The sequence below is a fragment of the Lemur catta genome, chromosome 3 (assembly GCF_020740605.2).
Source record: "Lemur catta isolate mLemCat1 chromosome 3, mLemCat1.pri, whole genome shotgun sequence".
NCBI classification, from domain to species: Eukaryota; Metazoa; Chordata; class Mammalia; order Primates; family Lemuridae; genus Lemur; species Lemur catta.
In genome coordinates, this window is record NC_059130.1 from 37,524,045 (window position 1) to 37,550,246 (window position 26,202).

General features: G+C 36.1%; 1 protein-coding gene across 3 annotated transcripts in view; it reads right to left on the bottom strand.

Moving 5' to 3' along the window:
- RASAL2 (RAS protein activator like 2) overlaps positions 1-26,202 on the bottom strand; it is a 358,050-nt gene that overhangs the window by 227,469 nt on the left and 104,379 nt on the right. The window contains exon 2 of one of the 3 annotated variants that reach the window (XM_045547283.1): positions 20,272-20,329. The exons of the other annotated variants lie outside the window; for them this stretch is intronic. Coding sequence (XP_045403239.1) covers positions 20,272-20,311 — 40 coding nt within the window. The 5' untranslated portion in view covers positions 20,312-20,329. The remainder of the gene's footprint in view (positions 1-20,271; positions 20,330-26,202) is intronic. 3 annotated transcript variants of the gene reach the window in all.

Sequence of the window (26,202 nt, forward strand, 5' to 3'; positions counted from 1 at the left end):
TCCAATAAGGAAGAGAAGGTCTACATCCAGCTAAAGAAAGAAATTGGTGTCCATTATAAAAAGTCACAAGTTAAATTTTGCTCCTACATAAATGCCAGAGAAGCCTAGTGTTTTGAGCAAGTTATACCCTAAAGTTTTAACCAGTGAACTAAACTGATCATAATGTTTAAAAGCAAACCCTTTCTGTTATTTGTTTTGCTTTGTTTTTTAATTCTTTACTAGAAAACCATGAGCAAGTAAAAACCAAGGAATTACTAATCTTTATAGGCTTAAGGAGCAAAGAAATGACCTAATTGCCATATATATCAAAAAATAATAATTGGTTGAACTAGGAAAGTTTTTGGGTGGTTATTAGGAATTCTACTGGGTTTTAGTGACCAGCCTATGCCCTAAAATTAGAGTCTCTGATTTTGGAAACTGAGATAAACAGCAAATTCTAAAGCAGAGAGACAGGTACAAGTTTTTGGTATCATACCCCTAACCAGATTCCATAACTGTGAAGAGAAAGAAATTCTGTCCTAGGTTAGGGGTAGTTTAGCACTCAAGGCTACTAGTCATTGTCTGAAAAAACTACTATATATTATAGTTCATGTCACCATTAGCTACCATGACTATCTTGGGTCAGATCCTTTGCACCTAATAACTAAACAAAGAGAATGTCTTCTGGTTATTGGAGGGTTTGGTAATCAATGATTCTCCAACTCAAATTTCTGGAAAATGAGCATGAAAAAAATACTGGCAGGCAGGAAAAGGTGGGATAATCTTTTCTGGGAAATGAACTAGGGTATTTTAGGTAAATGAATAAATTGGCTAGGAAATTTTATTCCTTGGGTAACTAGCTCTCTCCCATAAATTTTCTTCTTGATTTGCGGACTCAGTGAATTCAAGTTAAAGTACTTTGTCTTACATAAGAAAATCAAACCAGTTAGCTGTCAGTTAAGGAAAATCTTTGCATATAAAGCACATAGTTTTTTTTTTATTTTATTTGCCAAATTTCTCAGAAATTATATAACCACATGGAGAGAGTAAACTTTGATCATTTAACTGTAAGACTAAAAGGACAAGAAACTGGACAATAGAATGGGTAAAAATTTGAACCCATTTATACAACTTCAAAGTTCTTTTCTTTTCCTTCACACCATGCTACAGGAAAACATAAAATAAACAAAAAAACAAAACTGTGTATATGCCCAAATTTTGCAAAGTCCTGGGGGAAAAACCATACTCATAAATTGTTATAGGCATTACAAATAGGTTATATCTTTTTAGCAGAAGCTTTATAATATATAATGAGATATAAGATACTTCACATTCCAAGGAAATAATTCATGGTATAGCCTAAATAAGGCAACAACAAAACAAATTTCCCTAAGTGGAAATTATAATGGAGAAAAAAATGAACTGAAATGTCTAACAAAGTATTTCAGCATTTCAATATAAAAGTGTCTCAGAAACTCAATAAATAGTTGTTTGGTTTATGTGTGAGGTTTTTCCCAATAAGATGTTTCATGAAAAAGTCATTTAAAAGTGAATGAGAATATTAAAAGAAAATTCTCTAGAAAAAAAATAAAATTTTCCAATCCCTAATTTAGGGGGGTCTTTAAAAACATAACTAACACTGGGGAGAGAAGTCTTTCTTATTACTATGACATTATATTGAAAAAGTGTGAATTGTAACCAGAAAGGAGAACAACATAGGATATAGTTAATTGCCTTTCAAATATATATATTTTTTCATTTATTTTAAGCTTTCATTGCTATGTACTGACAGAGGTGCAAAAATAATTTAGGAATGAGAATGCTTCCCAATAATTTCCTACTTTCTAAGTGTTATACACATTAGATATATAGAGATTACAGCCCATTAAATTTCATAGTTTCTTCTAAATTTCACATAACCAGTAAGTGGCAACTATGTAGACTATCTGGTATATTTTGTTGATTTGATATGCTATAATCTGTTTACTTACTAGTATGTTATTCTGTGTTTCAATTGTTTCCACTATTAAAAATGTATTGACTCCATACTTAGACATGTACCCAACGCAATTGGGTTACTTTTAGCTGTAAGAAGTTTTATTTTTTACATCACTTGACCCATATGTTGTATCAGATGAAGAAATATATATTGTACAAACAGAAGGTTGAACACATAAAAACAGTGAAGACATTGAGCTTCTCCCTCTTAAATTAGTTAGGAACCCTAGAGTATATTTCATTGCTCCTTAATCACGAGTAATTGTGTTTGGCAATAATATAAGACATTACTACTCGCTTATGCTCAGAACATGTAAATGCTCATACCAAGTGTGGATTCACACAATTTCAGGTGAAAGTATTATAATTTATTTACCTTCGGTAATTAAGACCAACTCAACACTCGGGTATCTTCTTTCTCCTTCCTTTTTTTTAAAAAAACTATATCCATGTAAGTTCATTTTCTTAATACAAATAATAGTTAATATATGTATTGAATAACTACTGTGTCCCAAACACTATTTTAAGCGTTTTACATACATACCTCATTATTCAATGCCACTCACATCTTACAGTTCATATTGAAGAAGAAAACCAGCGATCACTAGTGGGTTTTTAATTCAGAAATATATTGATTTTCTTAACAGAGTCTTAAAGACATCTGTGTTCTAATAATTCCATACCTTGCCACAATACTATAATTAAGCAACTCTGATAAGAATATCTCCTATTCACAAAATGCATGTCAGCTTACATAGCATTTTCAAGGTTCATTCATCACCTTGTAAGGAATTACTATTACACATAATGTAAAGGGAAATAATTTCACAAATGGTAATTGGCAGAGATGGAAGCAGAATTCCAATCCCCTGGGCCAGTGGTAGTCTCTCCCTTGTGGGGAATGAGGAATGAAGAAGGGCTCACAACTGCAGAAGGTTAGGAAACCACTAACATAGACCCGAGGCCAGGAAGAAGCTACTGTAGAAAGAGAAAAGGAGACCTGTGCACAGGCTCTTGCTCCAGTCTTTGTATTAAACAGTACATTTCAGTCTTAAGAGCTTGACCCCCACTACACACACACAAACACACACTGGTGAAGCACTCAGAAGATGAGAGTAACTGCTAAAAAATATGTTAATCTGACTGGTAGGAATATTACGCACTGTTGTTTAATTATTAGAATTCAAATTCCTTACAATGGCATCTTTAACTCCATACATGTTTCCACATACATATTATTCTATGATTAGAAAAGATAAGATAGTAGAAATAATAAATACAGAATATTTTATATCTCCTTAAATGTGTAAAAAGCAGGGACACACTCTTACAGCACCTCACACATAACAGGCAGTCAATAATAGCTTGGTACATTTGCTAAAAACTGAAAGTGAACTACAAAAAGTCCAAAAATGATTATAAATACCAATATTTTTAAAAGCATAGCTTCCTTTATCAAATGTAGACATGTAACAATTGAGAGGCATTGGTTCTAAGAATTTATTTTAAACTCTTAATTTCTTTTCACACTCCTTTACTTTGATCACTTTATGATCTGGCAAGGAAACAGACATACTAGCATCCAAGAAAATGCAACAACCTAGTCTTTCAAAAATTTTAATGGAACGTTAATAGAGGCACATCAAGAAAGAAGATTTTCCTTTTGATTATCTATTTACCAAGGGTAAGAAGAAAATATACACATCTAATAGCTATGATTAAAACTCACTGAGCAAAAAAGGAACATCTAGGGAGGACAGAGTTTAGAAGAAATACTGAATTTTTGAGACACATTTATTTGGAAAATTCCTCCAGCTTTCACTGAAATGTTACTCTTTGGCATTCTTCAACTTTATTTTATAAGTAATTAAGTTATATTACAATAACGAAAGTCTTCAACAATTCCCACAATTTTAGAAAGAGTTTAAACCTCTGCTGGTGTGTTCTATCTCTTAACAATGATAGGCTGAAATTTTCTTAATGCTAAGAGCTTGTCAAAAAATGATATCAAGTGGATATATAATATATAATATTACTAAGTGTTAAGGTTTTCAAAAAAAATAGGCCCTAAATCATAACTGAAATAATTCATAAGATAAGGTCAACTATTTCTAAGGTAATCAGATAAAAAAATTAAGAATCTGTTTTTTCGGCTTTAACAATGATACAATCAATACAAAATATATTTTTAAATTTAAACATGTCTTAAATGAGATTTTAAAAAATGTGATTATCCTGTTATCTAAAATGAATCAAACACAAGTTTCTATTTTGTCATATAAACAAATATTCAAGATTTGCATCCTTGGCTTCCATATTCAAATTGTATATTTTTATGATATATGGAAATCAAAATCCCAAGTTATTAGAAGCTATCAATATGATTCTACATAGTTCTCCTAATAACATTTGTTAATTTTAAAATAAGTTTTATGAAGATAATAGTAGAAATTATGTTTTTAATTTTCAACTGTCATGAAAAATTATTTGATTACTTCTTCCTCTAAATTGCACTTAACCTTTGAAAGTAGATCAATGGAGATAAATGGGGATTAAAAAAATTTTTTTACATAAGCCCAAAATAGAGTTCAAGAATTAACATCATAAAAAAATTCCTTAAATTAATCAAATCCATTCATTTTTTACTATTATTTACTATCACTCATTGAAAGAGTTTCTGAAGCAATGGTTATCGCTTTTTAAAAATCATATAAATTAAGTTTTTTTATAATGAGCAAATAAACTGCTTTTGCTGATTATATAACACAATTAAAATTTCAGTAGTAATTAAATCTGAGCCACCCCTTTTCCCCTTATTCATCACAATATACCTTCTCTTACTGGCTCATTGGTTGATTCTCCTTTTAGACTCAGCATCCTGGAGAAGCCATTGGAAAGAGTAGAGAAAATGCCACGGATAAAATATCCCTGCTGCTCGGACTCCACTGACCCCACTGAAGTTGGCCACGGTCTGACAAATCTGATATTGCAGCGGGGTTCAGGTTCTGAAATAGATCTGGTGAATGGAGCCCGAAGCAACCGGGTGTTGACCAGGTTCAGCGTCTCTGTTGACGTTCCAAGGACCTCATTAGCAGAGGAAGAAGCATTATTACCAACCATCTTTGGCAGGACCTTTTGTTGTGGTTCAACCAGGTCTCCTTTATTACTTTGCAATATCTCTCTTTTACACCCTTTCCACCTAAAGCTGGGATGTGTCTGCCACCGATAAGCACCCAGTGTCTTTCCTAGATTAGAAACAGCATATTCGTTTTTCTTCCTCTTGCTTTTCACTGTACCACAGCACGGATAATTCTTTAAAGCGGGTCCTATCTCTGAATTTCCATAAACAGGTTCTGACAGTGATCTTCGATAGCTTGGAGGACAAGATGATGTTTGTTTCTTAAAGATGCTCATCTTCCACGACTCCATTTTTTAACAACTTCTCTAAACTTTTTCTCTACTCTGCAGTCTTTGCAGCTGAACCACACTTGTATTCTGTGCAGTCCAAAACATTCGACTGCTTAAGCAGCTTTCTTTGTGTGGCTTTGAACCACAGAGCAGATGTTGCTGCTTAAGAGCTGGTGTCATGTTATTATTCCATTTTCCCAGATCTCCAAAATTTCAGCAGCACCTAAAAACCTCTTGCCTGAAGCAAATTATCTCCAGAGTAGAGAGAAAGTAAAGATTTCCAAAAGATCATCTCACTTCCTGCAGTAGGTTACATTTCTATACTAGGCTTTCAGGAAATGAATGTTTAAAAAAATAAGAAGTGAAATAAAAGCAACAAAAACCCACAAACACTTTTATGGACCAATAGAAGTTAAATGTTCATCATGCAAATGATAGTGGGTTAAAAACAGATTGTGAAAGTACTCAAGCTGACATTCACACTTTCCGGAAGAAGAAAAAAGAAACTTGCCTAAAATCTTCCTCTTGGAGTGACAAGTCTTGAAAAGAGATTTTAAGGTCTTCCTTTCACAAATTTAATTTCAAGCCAATCAATGCTATTTATACTACAACATATCGCAAACTTAATATTATTTTTCAACCAGTAAGTCATGTACTATTTATTTTATTCAAGGTGACACTGTAAGAGGAGGGGAAAAAAGCCAAAAGAAAGCCAAAACTTAAAATCTTTTTTAATGTACATATACTACGGAGAATTTAAAAAGTATAAATAGGTAGAAAAAAGAACACGGGCAGAGCCTATTTGCTATGAACTATAGCAAAAGAAAAGGAAAATCTTCAGGCAAGATGTTGTGGCAGCTGGAATACAGGAATGTGCATACCTAAATAATTTCTAGAAGAGGAAAGTTTGTTATGTAAATCTAATTGGGATAAACTGGCTGGAAAAATATTCCCTATCTGTTTAACCAAAAAAATTCCTTTATTCCTCTTTGTGCTCCCTACAACTTTAAAAAAAGAGCTGACTATTTAAAATTTTGTTAAAGCAAGTACCTTATATTGAACCAAGATGATGAGTGCCAAGATTTTGGCTAGTAAAGTTTTCTTTCAACTGTCTGCTCATAAACCCCTGAAAATAGGGGTTTCAAATGGAAACCCTGACAGACTTCAGACTACCAATAAAAGAGATATAAGAAGGCAATTAAGGTTACTTTGAAAGTTGTTTAAAAAGTGATTTCATCTGGTAAACTAAAAAACTGTCCACTTATTTGTAGAATGTGTACAACGAAAAAGAATTCTCATGTTAAGGTTTTCTCTTATTATGCTAAAAAGACTAAAGAAATTCAATATATCTATTCCTTTAAACATATTAAGTGTTCTAGTTATTTCTATTATCATAAAGCAATAACCTCATTTTCATTTGTTTATACAGTCTCTAAATTTACACATTTGTATATTAAAGAAATGAAATATTTGGTTTTCTCAAAAACGTATTAGAGAATCTTACAACTGTAGATTTTTTCCTTATTTAAAAAAACCTGTAAATGTGAATTTGCACAAAGAAATAAACAACAAACATTAAGTTCTAATCTCTATTTACGGCATATCACATCATTCACAAAAACTAACATATGAGGGAAAATAGATATAAATGTGTACAAATGAATACAAAAGTATAAAGCTTGTAAAACAAATCATGGGAGAATATTTTTGTGACCTGCAGATAAGTAAAGATTTCTGGGGACATATAAAGCAAAAACCAAGATAGGAATACAATAAATATGCCTTCATAAATGTAACAACTTCTGTTACATAGATCATTAAGAAAATCAGTAGGCAACTATGAAATAGGAGAAAATATTCACAATACAAACATCTCAAACAATTTGTACTGGCATATACAAAGATCCCTAACAGCTTATTAATAAAAAGAAAAACAAACCAATTTTTTAAAGTAGGTAAAAGAATTGAACAAACACTTCACACAGAAAAAATATATTAATGGCCAATAAGCATATGAAAAAGTACTTAACCTCATTAGTAATTAGGGAAACGTAAATTAAAGTCATAATGAAATTTCACTCACATCCATAAGAATGGCTAATGTTTAAATGAATTTATAAAACCAGATGTCAGTGTGGATGTGGAGCAACCAGAACTCTCATAACTTGGTAATGGGATCATAAAATGGTACAATTACTGTGGAATATGTTCGGTGATTTTTATTTATTTTTTTAAGTTAAACATACCCTATGACCCAGCAATTAAACTTTTAGGTATTACTCAAGAAATTAAAATACATACACTTGTATCTGAATGTTCATGGCAGCTTTATTTATAATAGCCATTAACTGAAAATCCAAATGTACATCACAGTAGAATGGATAAATTATGATATTTTCAAACAATGGAATACTATCCAGCCATATAAAGAATGAACTATTAATTCACAAAACAATGTGGATTAACCTTGCAGATAGTATGCCAACAAAAGAATCTGAACACAAAAGAGTGTATAATGTATGATCCTATTTATATGGAATATTAAAGTACATAAAACTAATCTATAATCAAAAAAAAATTAGAAAAGCAGTTCTCAGTGATGGAGGCCGCTATTAACTAGAAAGGGGAACCAGGAAGCTTTCTGGGGTGATGGAAACTTTCAAGTCTTAATTATGTGGATTATGAGGGTTTATGTACTTGTCAAAATTCATTCAATTGTTCCCTTAGGATTTAAGGGAACCACGTCACCATAATTAAATTTTAGCCTAAAAAATTATAAGCAACACTGACTTCAGTAGTTAGTAGGTTTGCTCATCCAGTGTTATAGATTAGCAAGCTCAAAACCACTTTCCGTATATTCCAGGCTTGAGGAAAGGACTAATACATTGAAGAGAATAAATAAATGAATGAACAAATGACTGAACACCAATATTGGAACAAACTCACATTATGTGCCTCCTGATGTGATGAGCTGTGAAGAACACAGCATCGCTCGTGTTATTCCTGCAAAAAACACATAACCTATATCTAATCATGAGCAACATGAGACAACTCCAAATTGAAAAACATTCTACAAGATAACTGTCCTCCTTGCTTCAAAAATGTCAAGATCAGGAAAAACAAGAAAAGACTACAGAACTTTTTCAGTTTAAAGGAGACTAAAGGTAAGACAAAAGCAATGCATGCTTTTGGATTGGATAGGGGGATAGCTATAAAAGACATTATTGGAACAAATGACAAAATTTGAATATGGATTGTGGATTAGATAATAGAATCATATCAATGTTAAAAACCCTTATTTTAATAATTTGACTGTGGTTATGTAAGAGAATATTCACATTCTTAAGACAGGTAGACAGAAGTATTTAGGCCAGGCGCAGTGGCTCACACCTGTAATGTCAGCACTTTGGAAGGATCACTTGAGGCTAGAAGTTCAAGTGGGTCTAGGTAACATAGGGAGACCCTGTCTCTACAAAAAATTTAAAAATCAGCCAGGCATGGTACAGCACACCTGTAGTCCTAGCTACTCAGAAGGCTGAGGCACAAGGATTCCTTGAGCCCGGGAATTCGAGGTTACAGTGAGCTGTGATTGCCGCTGCACTCCAGCGTGGGTGACAGAACAAGACCCTGTGGAAAGAAAAGAAAGAGTGAAAAAGAGAAAGAGAGAAAGAGGGAGAGAGAGAGGGAAAGAAAAGACAGAAGAGAAAAGGAGAAGAGAGGAGACGGAGGAGAGGGGAGGGGAGGGGAGGGGAGGGAAGGAAGGAAGGAAGGAAGGAAGGAAGGAAGGAAGGAAGGAAGGAAGGGAGGGAGGGAGGCAAGGAACAGACAGAAAGAAGTATTTTAGGGACAGAGGGTCACAATGTTTCTAACATACTCAAATGATTCAGAAAAAAACTATATATAAAGGTAGATAAACAATGATAAAGCAAATGGGGCAAAATGTACGTAATTGTTGAATCTATGTAAAGGGTATATGGGAGTTTCTTGCATTCTTGCAAATTGTCTATAAGTCTGAAATTACAACAAAATAAAACATCACACAAGTAAATTTTTTAGAATTTCACAATGAATTCTTTGAAGGTATATTGTTATTACTAATACTGTAATGTTCCCCTTTTTGGAAATACCTTTTGAGTATTATAAGAAAATATATGGTTTTACAAATTTTATGGGGGAGAGAAGTTAATCAAGATCATCCTATTAAAATACCTCAGTGGAAAATTAAAATGTATATAATTTTGGCAGAAGTTGCACAGTAGGAATAGAATTTGAGTCCTGAACTCAACATTGTAAAATTCAGAGACTCAATGTTAGGTGAGAAAATATTCTCACACACAAAATAGGGAAGGTTAAGAAGAATCATGATCGTTTCTAAACTATCAGCTCACTTCTTTTGAAAAATTACCACAGTAATTTTAACCATAAGCTTCCCTATTTGAGAAATATGGAACAGGAAAATATTAAATAACAGAAAAAGAATCAAGTGAAATCAGAAAGAACCACAGACTGAGGATGTGACAGATTATACAAGGAACAAAGAAATAAAGGAGAAGATTTAAGCTCTCTCACAGTTGGCTAAAGTTTAATTTGACTTTAAATTATCTTCTATCATTACCAAAGCCTACTGTCATTTAGGTTAGTTCTCCAAGCTTTATCTTTAATCTGAATTTAAAATGATATCTTAGCATTCTTCATTTTCTGAATTTTTTTAAATGTATATAATGACTATATGAATTTTAAAAAATTCATAGGATTTATAATTTCTTAAAATTAGAAACAATGACACTAGTGCCATTGGATTACTACATTCATTGAGAAACCTACTATAAAAGTTCGCTGCTGACTGAAGTGTCAGAAAAAGACCAGTTCTGCCACTTCCAGTGGAAACTAATTACTTTTACATTTTCTTAATAATAATTTGTAATATATAAAGTACAGCTTTAAGAACCATCTGGTTGCTAAGTCAAAATAACATTTGAATTCTCTGAATAAACAAGTAAGAACTTAAATTAACAGAGTCATATTTTAAATTGTTATTGAGCACCTACCACATATCAGGTACTATATTAGCACTAGAGCAGTGGTCCCCAATCTTTTTGGCACCAGGGACTAGTTTCATGGAAGACAATTTTTCCACAGACTGAGCTTGGGGGTAGATTTCGGTTTGATTCAAGCACATTACATATACCATGCAGTCAAACCTCTCTGCTAATGATAATCTGTATTTGCAGCCACTCCCCAGCGCCAGCATCACTGCTTCAGCTCCACCTCAGGTCATCAGGCATTAGATTCTCATCAGGATCGTGCAACCTAGATCCCTCGCATGCACAGTTAACCGTAGGTTCACCTTGCTTTGAGAATCTAATGGCTCCGCTGATATGACAGGAGCCAGAGCTTATGTGATGATAGGAGCGATGGGGAGTGGCAGTAAAAACAGATGAAGCTTTGCTCACTGGCCACTCACCTCCGGCTGTGCAGCCCAGTCCCTAACAGGCCATGGAGCAATACCCATCTGCAGCCCGGGGATTGGGGACCACAGGACTAGAGGAACAAAAAAGAACAGGACAATTTCAGTCATCAGGAAAGGCTTACATTAGGAAGGGGAAAATGTAGGGTGTTAAGGAAGTGAGTAGCAAGGGGATTTTTATGAAATCTAAAGCATAAAGGATAGAATTGATTTCTTTTAAGAATCTTTTGATTCAGAGTCAATTCTGCCATAATGTAACATGCATTCCTAAAAATCACTGCATTAAGCAAAATTGCACAGTAAAACCACAAGACTTATGGGAAAGATGGAGGTAGGGGAATAACATTGAAACTTCGACAATGACACATTACGAAAAAGACAAGAAGCCAATAGCAACTGCAGCACTGTTTTACACATGTGCACTTCTTTTACCACCTGGTGTGTTAAAAACCAGGTAAAATTCCACAGGAGATCCTACTACTGTAAGGCACAAAAAAAGTGGGGGGAAGTGGCTCTCATCCTTAGTAAATTCAGCTCTTTATTCACGCTTTTTATGTTTTTAGTTTCCTCCTCTTCTCTAAATCAGAACAAGGAACAAAAACCCAAACTCATGATACAGGCACAAAGAAACAGGCCCCCAAAACAAAGCAACAACTCTGTTTCTAGACCAGTGCTTCTCACATTGTAATATGTGGATCAATCACGAGGAGATCTTATTAAGATGTAGATTTCAATTTAGTACAAGTAGGGTAGGCCCTGAGAATCTACTAGTTACATCTCTAACGTCCTAGCCTAGGTGATACCTATGCCACTGGTCCATGGAACAAATTGTGAATAACAATCTGTAGACAGATTTTAAACAGAAAGGACTAAAGGAGTTCTCAAGATTCCTATATGATTCAGTCAGGTTCATCAAACAGAACAGCATACCAGGCTTTCAAGACAAAGTAAGAATGTGTGCCTGAAACGTTCTGTGAGACTGTGTATATCACATGGAGATCTAGGTCGTGCTCGTGGTAGTGTGCTAAGAAACAGAGATACAGTAATGCTAATTCAACCTCTACCTTGAAGACAGCAAAGATTACTTATGACATATATATGAAGCATAATTAAAAATCCAACAATCTCTACACTTACATTCTTACCAATGTGTACATAAATATATATATAGTATATATATATATATAGAGAGAGAGAGAGAGAGAGACACAGAGACAGAGAGAGTATAAATAGCAGAAATTTTGTGATGGATACCCCAATTACCCCGATTTGCTTATTCCACATTGTATGCTGGTATCAAAACATCACATATAGGAGATTCCAAGATGGCGGAGTGGAGGTGACCTCCTGGATTCCTGCTCCCGGAGAGGAAGGCATGGATCTCGACCTGCCACAATGCTAGAGGATCGCTCCCCCGCAGGAACGGCGGTGTGAACCCACGGAGAATCACCGTGGGACACAGGGAACAAGAAAAAACAGAGGCGAGTGGGAAATCAGACCGAGATAATTTGGAGAGTGCGGGACGGAAAACAGACAGTGGAGTGCGAGACAGCTGTACCCGCCTCACCCATGAGTGAGGCGGGTTCAGCCCCACAGCAAAGCGGCTTGTTCTCCCCACCAACCTCCACACCCACTCAATCAGGGATCTGACTGAAATTGGTGCAGAATCACCACGGGAGACGCGGAGCTCCGAGGACAGGTGACATAAGCGGGAAGGAGCTTAGACTCTGGCGGGTTTCCACGGCGACCTAACACTTAAAGGAACAGGCGCGGAGCTGCGCCGAGGCGAGGCGCCGCGATCGTGAAACATTAAAGCGGGAATTTTTGTTCTCTTTTTCTTCTTCTGCGGCTCCCCGACTGGGAAGCTGCTGTGGGCTCTGGCACCTGCCGAGCTCTGAACATTCTCCCCCAGCGCCGGCGACCAGCGGGCGCGCGGTCGCCATAGCCACTGTGGATCCATAGGGGGCCTCGCAGATCCCAGCGCAGCTCCCTCTTTTATAGCCCACGACCCAAGGCCAAGAGCCGTGGCTCTGTGTGAACTCTGTGGACAGGAGACCTCAGCGGGAAAGAGCTTGAACTCTCGGGGATCCCCGCGGTAAGCAGCGATTAACGTGAAAAGGGGCGGAGCTACACCAAGGCGAGGGACCGCTAGCGTGAAATTATAAAGTGGTTTTTTTTTTTTTTTCTCTTTTCTTCTCGTTTCTTTTGCTTCTTCAGAGACTCCCCCTGGCCGGGCAGCTGCTGTGGGCTGTGGTGCTCGCCAAACCCTCAGCTCTGGGGCCAGCTGAGCTCTGAACATTCTCCCCCAGCGCCAGCCACCGGTGGGCGCACAGTTGCCATCTTGGGTCCCACAGAGTAGCCGCTGCGGATCCATAGGGGGCCACGTAGGTCCCCACGCAGCTCCTTTTTATAGTCCGTGAACCCACGCCAAGAGCTGTAGCTCTGTGTGAACTCTGTGAACAGGAGACATCAGCGGGAAAGAGCTAAGACTCCTGGTCGCGGAATAACAGGTTTTTTTTTTTTCTTACTTTTTTTCTTTCTTTCTTTTTCTTTTTCTTTTCTTTCTTGTTTTCTCTTTTTCTGTTTATTCATATTATTTTTTTAAAATATTATTATTATTTTTATTATTATTATAGTGGTTTTTGTTTGCTTGCTTGTTTGTTTTGTGTTATTTTTTTTCTTTTTTTTTCTTTCTTTTCTTTCTCTTTCTTTTTCTTTTCTCCTTTTCGGTGGCCCTCTACCCCAGGAACTACTGTATACTCCTGAGTGCTCCAGGCCCCCAACTCTGGTTCCTACTGGACCCTGAAAATTGCCCCCCAGTGCCAGTGATCTGCGGGTAGGCAGCAAGAATTGTGCGGTCAAAGGTCTAACTGCTACAGAGCCATAGGGTGCAAGGCAGCTACCCAGGAGGCTCCATCCCCTGGTCCGTGGACCCTCTCCAGGTCCACTTCCCAGGTGTCACTGTGTGCTTCCCCAGATGCAAGAGTGTGGAGCCTGGACCTTGGGAACATTAGGACAGGGTAGACATTTGCCCGTGGGAGCTGCAGCAACTGGGGCACTGAGTGAGTGAAGGCACCGCCTCCTCCCCCTAGCCAGTATCTTTCCTGTGGAAAGAGACAGAAACCACACATCTAGAGGAAGAACCAAAAGACAGGGGAAAAAAGAAAAAGAGAGGGAGAGGCTTTCTCCTTGCAAATAGCGTGAATCCTACCTGCTAACTGAAAATCCACAACACAGTGACTTAACTTGCCAAACTGGTCTTAGGTCAAGCCAATCCTCTGCGGGTGGACCCATCAGAAGCAGTCCCCCAACTGAGATAGAAAAAAAACGCTAAACAACACACAATAGTCTCCCCCTCTAGACAAAGGAAGCAACATACCTAGTTTGTTTCACAGCCTAAGAACAGAGTACAAGGCGTGCTGTTAACCAGACTAAAGCTGTGAGAAAAGATCTAACGATAGAGCCAGATGGGAAGAGCTCAGTGGAAAAATATGGGGAGCACAAAAAACTAAACGGAAACCTCGCCACCAAAGAGAAATACCAGCTCTCCTCCAATTGGCACAAACCAGATTCAGTATACCAACATGTTACCGGAAGAATTTCAGTCTTGGATTATAAATAAGCTGAATAATATACAACAAAAAATAGATAACCAACACAAAGGAACCACAAAAAAAAAAAATCCAGGATTTGGAAGAAAAATTCACTAAGGAAATAGAAATATTCAAGAAAAACCAAACTGAACTCCTAGAAATGAAGGATTTATTCAGGGAGCTACAAAATACAGTGGAAAGTCTCAAGAACAGAGTAGATCAAACAGATGACAGAATCTCAGAGATTGAAGATAACTCTTTCCAATTAAATAAGACAGTCACAGAGATAGAGCAAAGAAATAAGAAAAAAGATCAGAGTCTTCAAGAAATGTGGGATTATGTGAAGAAGCCTAACGTGAGAGTTATCAGCATCCCTGAGGGAGAAGAAGATAATAAGCATAGGCTGGATAAACTATTTGAAGACATAATAGGAGAAAATTTCCCAGGCCTTGCTAAAAGCCTAGATACACAGGTTCAAGAAGCTCAAAGAACCCCTGGCAGATTCATAGCAAATAGGAAAACACCACGCCACGTAGTCATCAGACTGACCAAAATATCCACTAAAGAGACCTTTCTTCGAGCTGTAAGGAGAAAGAAACAAGTAACATACAAAGGGAGGCCCATTAGAATTACGCCAGGTTTCTCAACTGAAACTTTACAAGCAAGAAGAAGTTGGGGCCCCATTCTCACTCTTCTGAAACAGAATAATGCCCAGCCTAGAATCTTGTACGCAGCTAAGCTAAGCTTTCTATATGAAGGAGAAATTAAGACATTCTCAGATAAACAAGGACTGAGGGAATTCACCAAGACAAGACCACCCCTCCAAGAAGTACTCAAAAGAGAGTTACACACGGATCATCACAACAAAGACCCACGAATGTAAAACCACCCAAGAGCTAAAGATCAAATTCCAGCCACCACAATGGCTCAAGAGAGAAAACATAGCAATGAAGTTCTACCCAATAAGATGAACAGACATCTGTCCCACTTATGAGTTCTCTCAATAAATGTCAATGGCCTGAATTCCCCACTCAAGAGACATAGACTGGGCCAATGGATAAAAAAACACAAACCAAGTATCTGCTGCCTTCAGGAAACTCACTTAACCGGCAAAGATGTGTTTAGACTGAAAATAAAAGGATGGAAATTGATATTTCAAGCAAACGGTAGCCAAAAGAAAGCTGGTGTGGCAGTTTTAATTTCCAATAACTTAGTCTTTAAACCAACAAAAGTAATAAAAGACAAAGACGGTTACTACATACTGGTGAAAGGCACAATTCAACAAGAAGACATAACCATACTTAATATATATGCACCCAACCTAGGTGCACTCACATTCATAAAGCAAACCCTAGTTGATCTGAACCAAATGATAGACAACAATACTTTAATAGTGGGAGACTTTAACACCCCACTGACAGCACAGGACAGATCCTCCAAGCAGAAAATAAGCAAAGAAATAGTAGACTTAAACAGAATGCTAGAACAAATGGGCCTGACTGACATCTACAGGACATTCTACCCGAAGTCCACTGAATATACATTCTTCTCATCAGCTCACGGGACATTTTCTAACATTGACCATATCCTAGGTCATAAAGCATGTCTTAAAAAATTTAAAAAAATAGAAATCATACCATGCATCTTCTCAGATCACAGTGGAATAAAAGTAATAATGAACCCTAACAGGAACTCTCATTCCAACTCAAAGTCATGGAAGCTAAACAACCTTCTCCTGAATCACAATCTTGTAAAGGAAGAAATCAAGTCAGAAATCAAAACATTCTTTGAATTAAATGACAAAGGTGACACAACTTATCAAAATCTATGGGATGCAGCTAAAGCAGTCCTGAGAGGAAAATTCATTTCCATAAATGCCTATTTCAAAAAGACAGACAACTTACAAATAGACAACTTAATGAATAGACTCAAAGAGCTGGAGAAAGAAGAACAGGCTGACCCCAAACCCAGCAGAAGGCGAGAAATTATTAAGATCAAATCAGAATTAAATGAAAAGGACAACAAAAATACTATAAGGGAAATTAATAAAACAAAAAGTTGGTTCTTTGAAAAGATAAATAAAATAGACACACCACTGGCTAGACTAACCAAGAGCAGAAAATAAAATTCTCTAATAATTTCCATCAGGAACATGAAAGGAGAAATCACAACTGATGCCACAGAGATACATGACATCATCTATGAATTTTATAAAAATCTTTATGCACACAAATTGGACAATGAGGAGGAAATGGACAAATTTTTAGAAACACACAGCCTTCCCAAGCTCAATCAGGAAGAAAGAGAATTCTTGAATAGACCAATATCAAGCACTGAAATTGAAACAGCAATAAAAAACCTTCCCAAAAAGAAAAGCCCTGGTCCAGATGGGTTCACACCTGAATTTTACCACACATACAAAGATGAACTGCTGCCCATCCTACATAAACTATTCTCCAATATCGAGAAGGATGGAATTCTCCCCAACACATTTTACCAAGCCAATATAACATTGATACCAAAACCAGGAAAGGATGCAACAAAAAAAGAAAACTACAGACCAATTTCTCTCATGAACATAGATGCAAAAATTCTCAATAAAATCCTAGCAAATCACATCCCAGTGCTTATTAAAAAAATAATTCATCACGACCAAGTAGGCTTCATCCCAGAGATGCAGGGGTGGTTCAACATACAAAAATCTATAAATGTAATTAACCACATAAATAGAAGCAAAAATAAAGACCATATGATCCTCTTAATAGATGCAGAAAAAGCATTTGACAAAATTCAACACCCTTTTATGATAAGAAGACTTAACAAAACAGGCATAAATGGGACCTACCTAAAAATGATACAAGCCATATATGACAAACCCACAGCCAACATCATACTGAATGGGGAAAAATTGAAAGCATTCCCACTTTGAACTGGAACCAGACAAGGCTGCCCACTGTCCCCATTACTTTTCAACATACTACTGGAAGTCCTTGCGAGAGCAATCAGGCAAGAGAGCAGAATCAAGGGTGTCCAAATAGGGACAGAAGAGATCAAACTCTCACTCTTCGCTGATGACATGATGTTGTATCTAGAAAACCCCAAGGACTCAACCAAGAGACTCCTGGAATTAATTAATGAATTCAGTAAAGTCTCAGGTTACAAAATCAATACACACAAATCAGAGGCATTCATATATGCCAATAACATTCAATCGGAGAACCAAATTAAGGACTCAATAGCTTTGAAAATAACAACAAAGAATATAAAATATCTAGGAATACATTTAACTAAAGAGGTAAAGGACCTCTATAAAGAGAACTATGAAACACTAAGGAAGGAAATTGCAGAACACGTAAATAGGTGGAAATCCATACCATGCTCATGGATTGGAAGAATCAACCTTGTTAAAATGTCTATACTACCCAAAGTGATCTATAGATTCAATGCAATTCCTATTAAATTACCAACATGATTTTTCACAGATTTAGAAAAAATAATTATACACTTTGTATGGAATCAGAGAAGACCCCGTATAGCAAAAGCAATTTTAAGCAATAAAAACAAAATGGGAGGTATTGATTTGCCAGACTTCAAACTATACTACAAAGCTGTGGTTCTTAAAACTGCCTGGTATTGGCACAAGGACAGGCACACAGACCAGTGGAACAGAACAGAAAACCCAAATATAAAACCATCCTCATATAGCCATCTAATCTTTGACAAAGCAGACAAAAACATACTCTGGGGACAAGAATCCCTATTCAATAAATGGTGCTGGGAAAACTGGATAGCCACATGTAGAAGACTGAAACAGGACCCACAGATTTCACCTCTCACAAAAATCAAATCACGGTGGATAACAGATTTAAACCTTAAATGGGAAACGATTAGAATTCTAGAAGAAAATGTAGGAAAGACTCTTACAGACATTGGTCTAGGCAAAGAATTTATGAAGAAAGCCCCTAAGGCAATCGCAGCAACAAGAAAAATAAACGAATGGGACCTGATTAAATTGAAAAGCTTCTGCACAGCCAAAGAAACAGTCACGAAAATAAACAGACAGCCTACAGAATGGGAAAAAATTTTGGCATACTACACATCAGATAAAAGACTGATGAGAAGAATCTATTTAGAACTCAGGAAAATCAGCAAGAAAAAAATCAAGCAATCCTATCAAAAAATGGGCAAATGACATGAATAGAAATTTTTCAAAAGAAGATATAAGAATGGCTAAAAAACGTATGAAAAAATGCTTAACATCCCTAATCATCAGGGAAATGCAAATAAAAACCACAATGAGATACCACTTAACTCCGGTGAGAATGGCCTTTATCAAAAAATTCCAAAACAACACATGTTGGCGTGGATGTGGAGAGACAGGAACACTCATACACTGCTGGTGGGAATGCAAACTAGTGCAACCCCTGTGGAAAGCAATATGGAGGTACCTTAAACAGATTCAAGTAGACCTACCATTTGATCCAGCAATCCCATTGTTGGGCATATACCCAGAAGAACAAAAGTCATTCTATAACAAAGACACCTGTACCCCAATGTTTATAGCAGCACAATTCACAATCGCAAAGATGTGGAAACAACCCAAGTGCCCATCAATCCACGAATGGATTAGTAAACTGTGGTATATGTATACCATGGAGTACTACTGAGCTATAAGAAATAATGATGATACGACATCTCTTTGGTTCTCCTGTAGAGAATTTCAACCCATTATATTAAGTGAAGTATCCAAAGAATGGAAAACCAAGCATCACATGTACTCACCAGAAAACTGGTTTCCCTGATAATCACCTAAAAGCACATCGGGGAAGGATACCAATTGGATATCAGACTGAGATGGGGGGTGGGGGGAGGGGATGGGTGTATGCCTACATGATGAGTGTGTTGCACCCCCTCTGGGGAATGGTCATGCTTGAAGGTGCTGACTCGGGGTGGTGGGGGGGTAGGGAGGGGATGGAGGTATGACTACATGGTGAGTGCCAGGCGCACTGTCTGGAGAATGGACACGCTTGAGGCTCTGACTCAGGGGGATGGGCGGGACATGGACAATGTATATAACCTGAACTTATGTACCCTCATGATGAGCTGAAATAAAAAAAAAAAAAAAAAAAAAAAAAAAAACAACATCACATATACTCTCTCTATATATATAAACAACTACTATGTACTCATAATAATTAAAAGATTTTTAAAGAAATCATTACTTTTTTTTTAGGTCAGGATCTCACTTTGTTGCCTGGGCTAGAGTACAGTGGCATCATCACAGCTCACTGCAACCTCACACTCCTGGTGCTCAAGCAATCCTCCTGCCTCAGCCTCCCAAGGAGCTGGGACTACAGGTGTGTGCCACCAAGACTACTAACTTTTAAAAGTTTTTTGTAGAGACAGGTTCTCGCTATGTCACCTCAGCTGGTCTCCAACTCCTGGCCTCGAGCGAGCATGCCATATCCAGCTTCCCAAAGTGCTGAGATTACAGGCATGAGCCCTCATGCCAGGGCTGCAGTACTTTTTTAATGGAAAGAAAGTAGGCAGAAGTTAATGACCATTGATAGAAAAGTGACTAAATAAATCATACTATATATGCATACATAAAGAGACACACATATATTTGCATATGCTACAAAGAAACACAAGCTTTTAAGAGTGATTATCTATGGGGAGTACAGCAAAGAAATCACCTTAGACCTTTAATTTTAATTTTTAACCGTAAGTATATACTGCATTCATAATAATGGGAAAAAAACTAAGATAAATTTATATGGATAGAGGCCCAAGAGATATAAAATAAAATAGAAAAGCAAGACATACCATAAAAAGTAGAGCATGATCTTCTGTTAAAGATGATCATTAATATGTCAGTATGTACCTAGTAGAATAATATGCATTGAGAGAAAATCTTTTGTTATTTTCTTTTAGGATAGAATTATGAGCTATCACTTTATTATTAATTTCTGTAATATATGAAAATTTATAATAAGCATGTTTTTATACCTTTGAAAATGAAAAATTTAATACAAAATACATATTTAAAATCTATCCACAGCAAAAAATTAAAGCCTTAATACTAATCTACACAGTCAGAATTACAGAACAGATAACTGGACAAGTCATCACTGATCAACTAAACCAAGTCTTTCATATTATAAACAATCCAAAAAAGACAGAAAGAAGTGATTTTTCCATAATTACTTAGTTAACAGCAAAAAGACATGAACACAGATATATCTTAATTTCCAGCTTAGGACTCTATGACCTGTTTAAATTAGCATTTTCCAAACTAGGATCCATAGAACACAGCTAAGAAATTCAGGCTTAAACAGCACAGCTGTGACATTAAATCTTAGATATTCTACTAGCATTATTCAGTTTAAATGCTAAAATTCTTTTTTAAAGTTTAAAATAGGATATCAGTTTCTCATTGAAATGTTTTTATAGATTTATTTCAACTAAGGGAAGTAAGTAGAGACGAAAAGGTAAAACTTGAGCGTTCTCAGTTTACAAATAGTCTGCCACCATTTCCTATCTTATGACACATCTTTTCTATACAAAAATTCTCTTCTACATACCACATACGCTCTTTTGTATTAGAACACATGACATATGCTACAATTAATGAGAGAGTTCTGGAATTCTGTTACTAGACCAAGACAGTACATACTTCTAAGATCAACTCATAAAAAAGCTTTAAAAATAGAGTTCATTTCTATTAACCTGAAGAAGATATCTTTCAAAATTACAAAGTGCTTGTTTACACCAAGCTAAGTAATTAATACCAAAACATCCCGTCCCCATCTCCTATCACTGGAGCACATCTGCTTCCCGATGAAACATTTCCTGTGGCAAAAACTATCTCCCTTCTACCAAGTATTAGAAATGAAAGGCACACCTGACACGTACACAACTGCTTCTCATTTATGAGACAAAGATATGTCAATAAGAGCCAAACAAAGGTTTTCTTTAAAGTTAAGTATTGGAATCAATGATTTTTTCAAATAACAAAACTTTTTAAATACACACAAAAACAAACAAAAACCCAGATGACTCCTAATACTGTAATTAACAACTTCTTTAAGAATCAAAAAACAAAACAAAAAGCTTTATAGTTCTCCCCTAATCTCTGAACACACTTCCTCTGTCTCCTTTGATGTTATTCTTCTCTATCTAGTCCCTAAATGTTGGAGATTTTCAAAGCTGCGTCCTTGGCACCCTGTGTCCACATTCTCACCATGCACATCATTCACAATTAACACATCTACTTACACTTCCAGTTCAGACCTTGTCTCCTTTGAGCAACATACTCATATATTCAATTTACCATTTTCTGGCTAACTCAGATTCAAAATGTACAAAACCTAACCTATAACCAACCGTTCTTTGAAAATCTTGTCTTATTCCAGTGCTCCTTATTCTTTTTTCTTTCTTTCTGTTTTTTTTTTGAGACAGAGTCTCACTCTGTTGCCCACACTAGTGTGCAGTGGTGTCACCCTAGCTCACAGCAACCTCAAACTCCTGGGCTCAAGTGATCCTACTGCCTCAGCCTCCCAAGTAGCTGGGACTACAGGCATGCGCCACCACGCCCGGCTAATTTTTTCTATATATATTTTTAGTTTTCCAGCTAATTTCTTTCTATATTTTCTTAGTAGAGACAGGGTCTCGCTCCTGCTCAGGCTGGTCTCAAACTCCTGAGCTCAAACAATCCTCCCACCTCAGCCTCCCAGAGTGCTAGGATTACAGGCGTGAGCCACCGTGCTCAGCCCAGTGCTCCTTAGTCTAATAAATGGCACTGTGTCCATTCAGCTGTACAAGCCCCAAATCTTAGTTAACCACCTCTCTCACAAGTCTCATAGATTTCCTCTCTAAGTATTATTTAATTTATCTACTTCTCCCCATCTCCCCTAAATCAATCTACCATCATCTCTCACCTGGATTACAACACCATCCTAATTTCATCAACCTACATCTACTATGCCCACCTGCAAACCATTTTTCCTACTATGGACAGAAAGAATCATCTTTTCAAAATACAAATTTATTGCATCTTGTTTAAAACCTTTCAATGGCTTCACACTACTCCTAAAAATCAAGACAAAAATTCCTTAATATAGCCTCGTCCCTACCTACCCTACACCTTCAGGCTCTGTCTTCACACTTGAATCCTTTCAATCCTTCATACTTGTTACTCTCCTTCCCACCACAGGGCTCTTGCTCATATTGCTCCCTGTACCTAGAAGATACAAGATCTTCCTACGCTTGTAATAACCATGCTTCAGATTTCAGTTCAAATGTTACTGCCACAGAGAAGTCTTTCCTGACCTCCCTGACCAGGTCAAATCTCCCTATTATAGGCCTTTTGCAGGCCCATGTATCTCTCCATCACAGCTGTGGTTGTAATTGTACATTTCCCTGTGAGATTATTAATCAGTGCCTGTTTTAACCAATAGGCTATAATCTCCATGCCTGTTTTCATTTTCCATAGTGTCATCCCCAACACTTAGCAAATGGCAAGCACAGAATAAACATTTGTTGAATTAATTAATAAAAAGTGAGAAAGACCTAAAATAAAAGTACTAAACTTCAGACTATTATAGAACTGAGAAAGTCACTAAGCACCTATTTGAGTTGAACATTATCTCTGATATCATGAAGATCACATCAAAATACAGATCATAAAGGGGGCAGGGGAATAGTCAAATACACTACAGGAAGTTGTTTCCCCTACACCAAGTAGTTTTTTGTTTCTTAAAGGATATGAATAGAATATTTAAAAAAGGAAAAAAGAAAAGAACAATGTGAAATAGAAGGACAAGGAGAAGACAAAAGCTACTGCTTTAATTGTTAGAGTATTTTTCCCCCAGAAATGTCAATTTAGTATATGCACAAACTATTATCTGTTCATTTCAGATTTTTAAAATTATTTTTAACATTAGCATCAAAATTTAGAACAAATTTTAAAGAAGCATAAAAAATATATCTACATGCTCTCAACAAGTTTTTTATGTTCTTTAATGAATACACACTTGGAAAATAAATTATATTCTGAAAACCTAAAATAAATATCAATATTGGACATCTGATAAATAATCAAGAAACTATTGCTTTTTTAAAATTTCAATAGATTTAGGGGTATAAGTGGTTTTGGTTACATGGATAAATTGTATAGTGGTGAAGTCTGGGCTTTTAGTGTACCTGTCACTCAAATAATGTACATTGTACCCAATAGGGAATTTTTCTCCCCTCATCCCTCTTCCACTCTCCCCAATTCTAAATCTCTAAGGTCTACTGTACCACTCTGTATACCCCTGCTTACTTGTAACTTAGCTCCCACTTCTCAGTGAGAACACCCACTATTAGTTTCCATTCCTGAGTTACTTTGCTTAGAATAATGGCCTCCTGTTCCACCTAAGTTGCAGCAAAAGACATTATTTTCATTCCTTTTTATGGCTGAGTAGCATTTAATGGTACATATAAATACACACACACATGCACACGCATACATCACACATCATATTTTCCTTATCCATTCATCAGTTGATGAGCACTTAGGTTGATTCCCTATCTTTTCAATTGTGAACTAACTGTACTGCGATAAACATATGTACATGTGTCTTTTTGATATAATGACTTACTTTCCTTTGGGTAGATCAACAGTAGTGGGATTGTTAGGTCAAATGGTAGAACTGCTTTTAGTTCTTAGAGAAATCTCCATACTGTTTTCCACAGAGGTTGTACTAATTTACATCCCCACCAACAGTGTAATAAGCATCCACACCAACATCTAATGTTTTTTGACTTTTTAATAATGGCCATTCTGACAGGGGTAAGGTGGTATCTCACTGTGGTTTTGATTTGCATTTCCCTAACGATTAGTGATACTGAACATTTTTTCATATTTCTTTTGATCATTTGTGTAACTTCTTTTGAAAAATGTCTGTTCATGTCATTCACCCACTTTTTAATGGGGTTGTTTTTTTCTTGCTGATTTGAGTTCCTTATAAATTCCAGATATTAGTCCTTTGTCAGATGCATAGTTTGTGAATATTTTTTCCCATTCTGTAAGTTGTCTATTTACTCTGTTGATTATGTCTTTTGCTATGGAGAAGTCAAACAACTGTTTCCAAGGCAGATAAAGGTAAGCACTAAAAATTGAGGGTTCAAGAGGCAGGAATTAGGAATATTTTATTATAAAGCACTTGCACTACCTGTGAAATGATATAGTGTTATTTGAAAGTGGACCTGAAGTAGTTGTAAATGTATCTTGCAAACTCAAAGGCAAAAATTTAAAAGGTAAACAAAAAGCATAATCAATATGCTAAGAAATAAGAAAAAAAATGGAATTAAATAAAATGCTCCATTAAAACTAGAAAAGGTAGAAAAACAGTGGAACACAAATATAGGGAAAAAGAACAAAGGCTATGAATAGAAAACAGGAACAAATACAGTATTAATAGATATTAACACAACTATATGAATAATCACTTTACACATCAATTATCTACATGTACCAAGTGAAAGACAGAGATTGTCGGAGTGAATCAAGATCTAATTACATCTTGTCTACAAGATACCCATTTAAGTAAAAAGACACATACAGATTAAAATTAAATGGATGGGGAAACATATACCATGCTAACACAAATCAAAAGAAAGCTAGAATCACTATATTAATTTCAGACAAAGCAGACTTCAGAGAAAGAAAAATTATCAAGGATAGAGAAGGTCATTACATAAAGAAAAAGGAGTCCATTCTCCAAGAAGACTAACAATTCTTATTGTGTATGTACCTCACAGTAAATCATCAGAACAGAGTGTCAAGAGATGTAAGGCAAAAACTGATAAGAGTTGCAAAGAGAAATAGATGAACCTACTACTATAGTTGGAGACTTTAACACTCCTCTATCAGAAATGGATAGATCAAGTGAGAAATACAGTTGACCTAAAGACCCCAGTCAACCGGATATAATTGAAATCTATAGACTACTTCTTTCAACAACAGCAGAATATACATTCTTCCCAAGCCCCAGTGGAATATTAACCAAGACAGATCATATTCTGGGTCATAAAACATACCATAATGAATTTAAAAGAATAGAAATCATACAATGTCTGCTCTCAGACCATACTAGAATTAAACTAGGAATCAGTAACATAAAGATACCTGCAAAATTCTCAAACACTTAAATATTAAGTAACACACTTCTATGTAACACATGGATCCAAAAACAAATCTCAAGAAAAACTTAAAAATATTTTGAACTAACTAACAATGAAAATACAACTTACCAAAATTTGTGGAGTGAAGTGGAAGCTGTGCTGAGAGGAAAATTTATACTATTAAATGTATATCTTAAAAAAGAAAGCACAGAGAGAAATAAAACTCAGTGGAAATTAAGCAGTGGGGTGGGGGGGGAGTGAAAACTTACCTAACAGGTACAATAAACACTATCTGGGTGATGGGCACACTTATAACCCTGACTCAGCATACAAAAGTGATCCATGTAACCAAAACATTCATATCCCCATAATATTCTGAAATTTAAAAAATATATTGTTTAAAAAAAGGCCAAAATCAAAAATTCACACTTCTACCTCAGGATACTAGAAAAAGAAAAGCAAATTATAAAAAAATAAGGAGAAGAAGAAATAAAAATCAGAGCAAAAATCAATGATATAAATTTTAAAATGGGCAAAAAAACTAGAGACTCCTCACCAAAGAAAATATTCAAATGACAAACATACAAA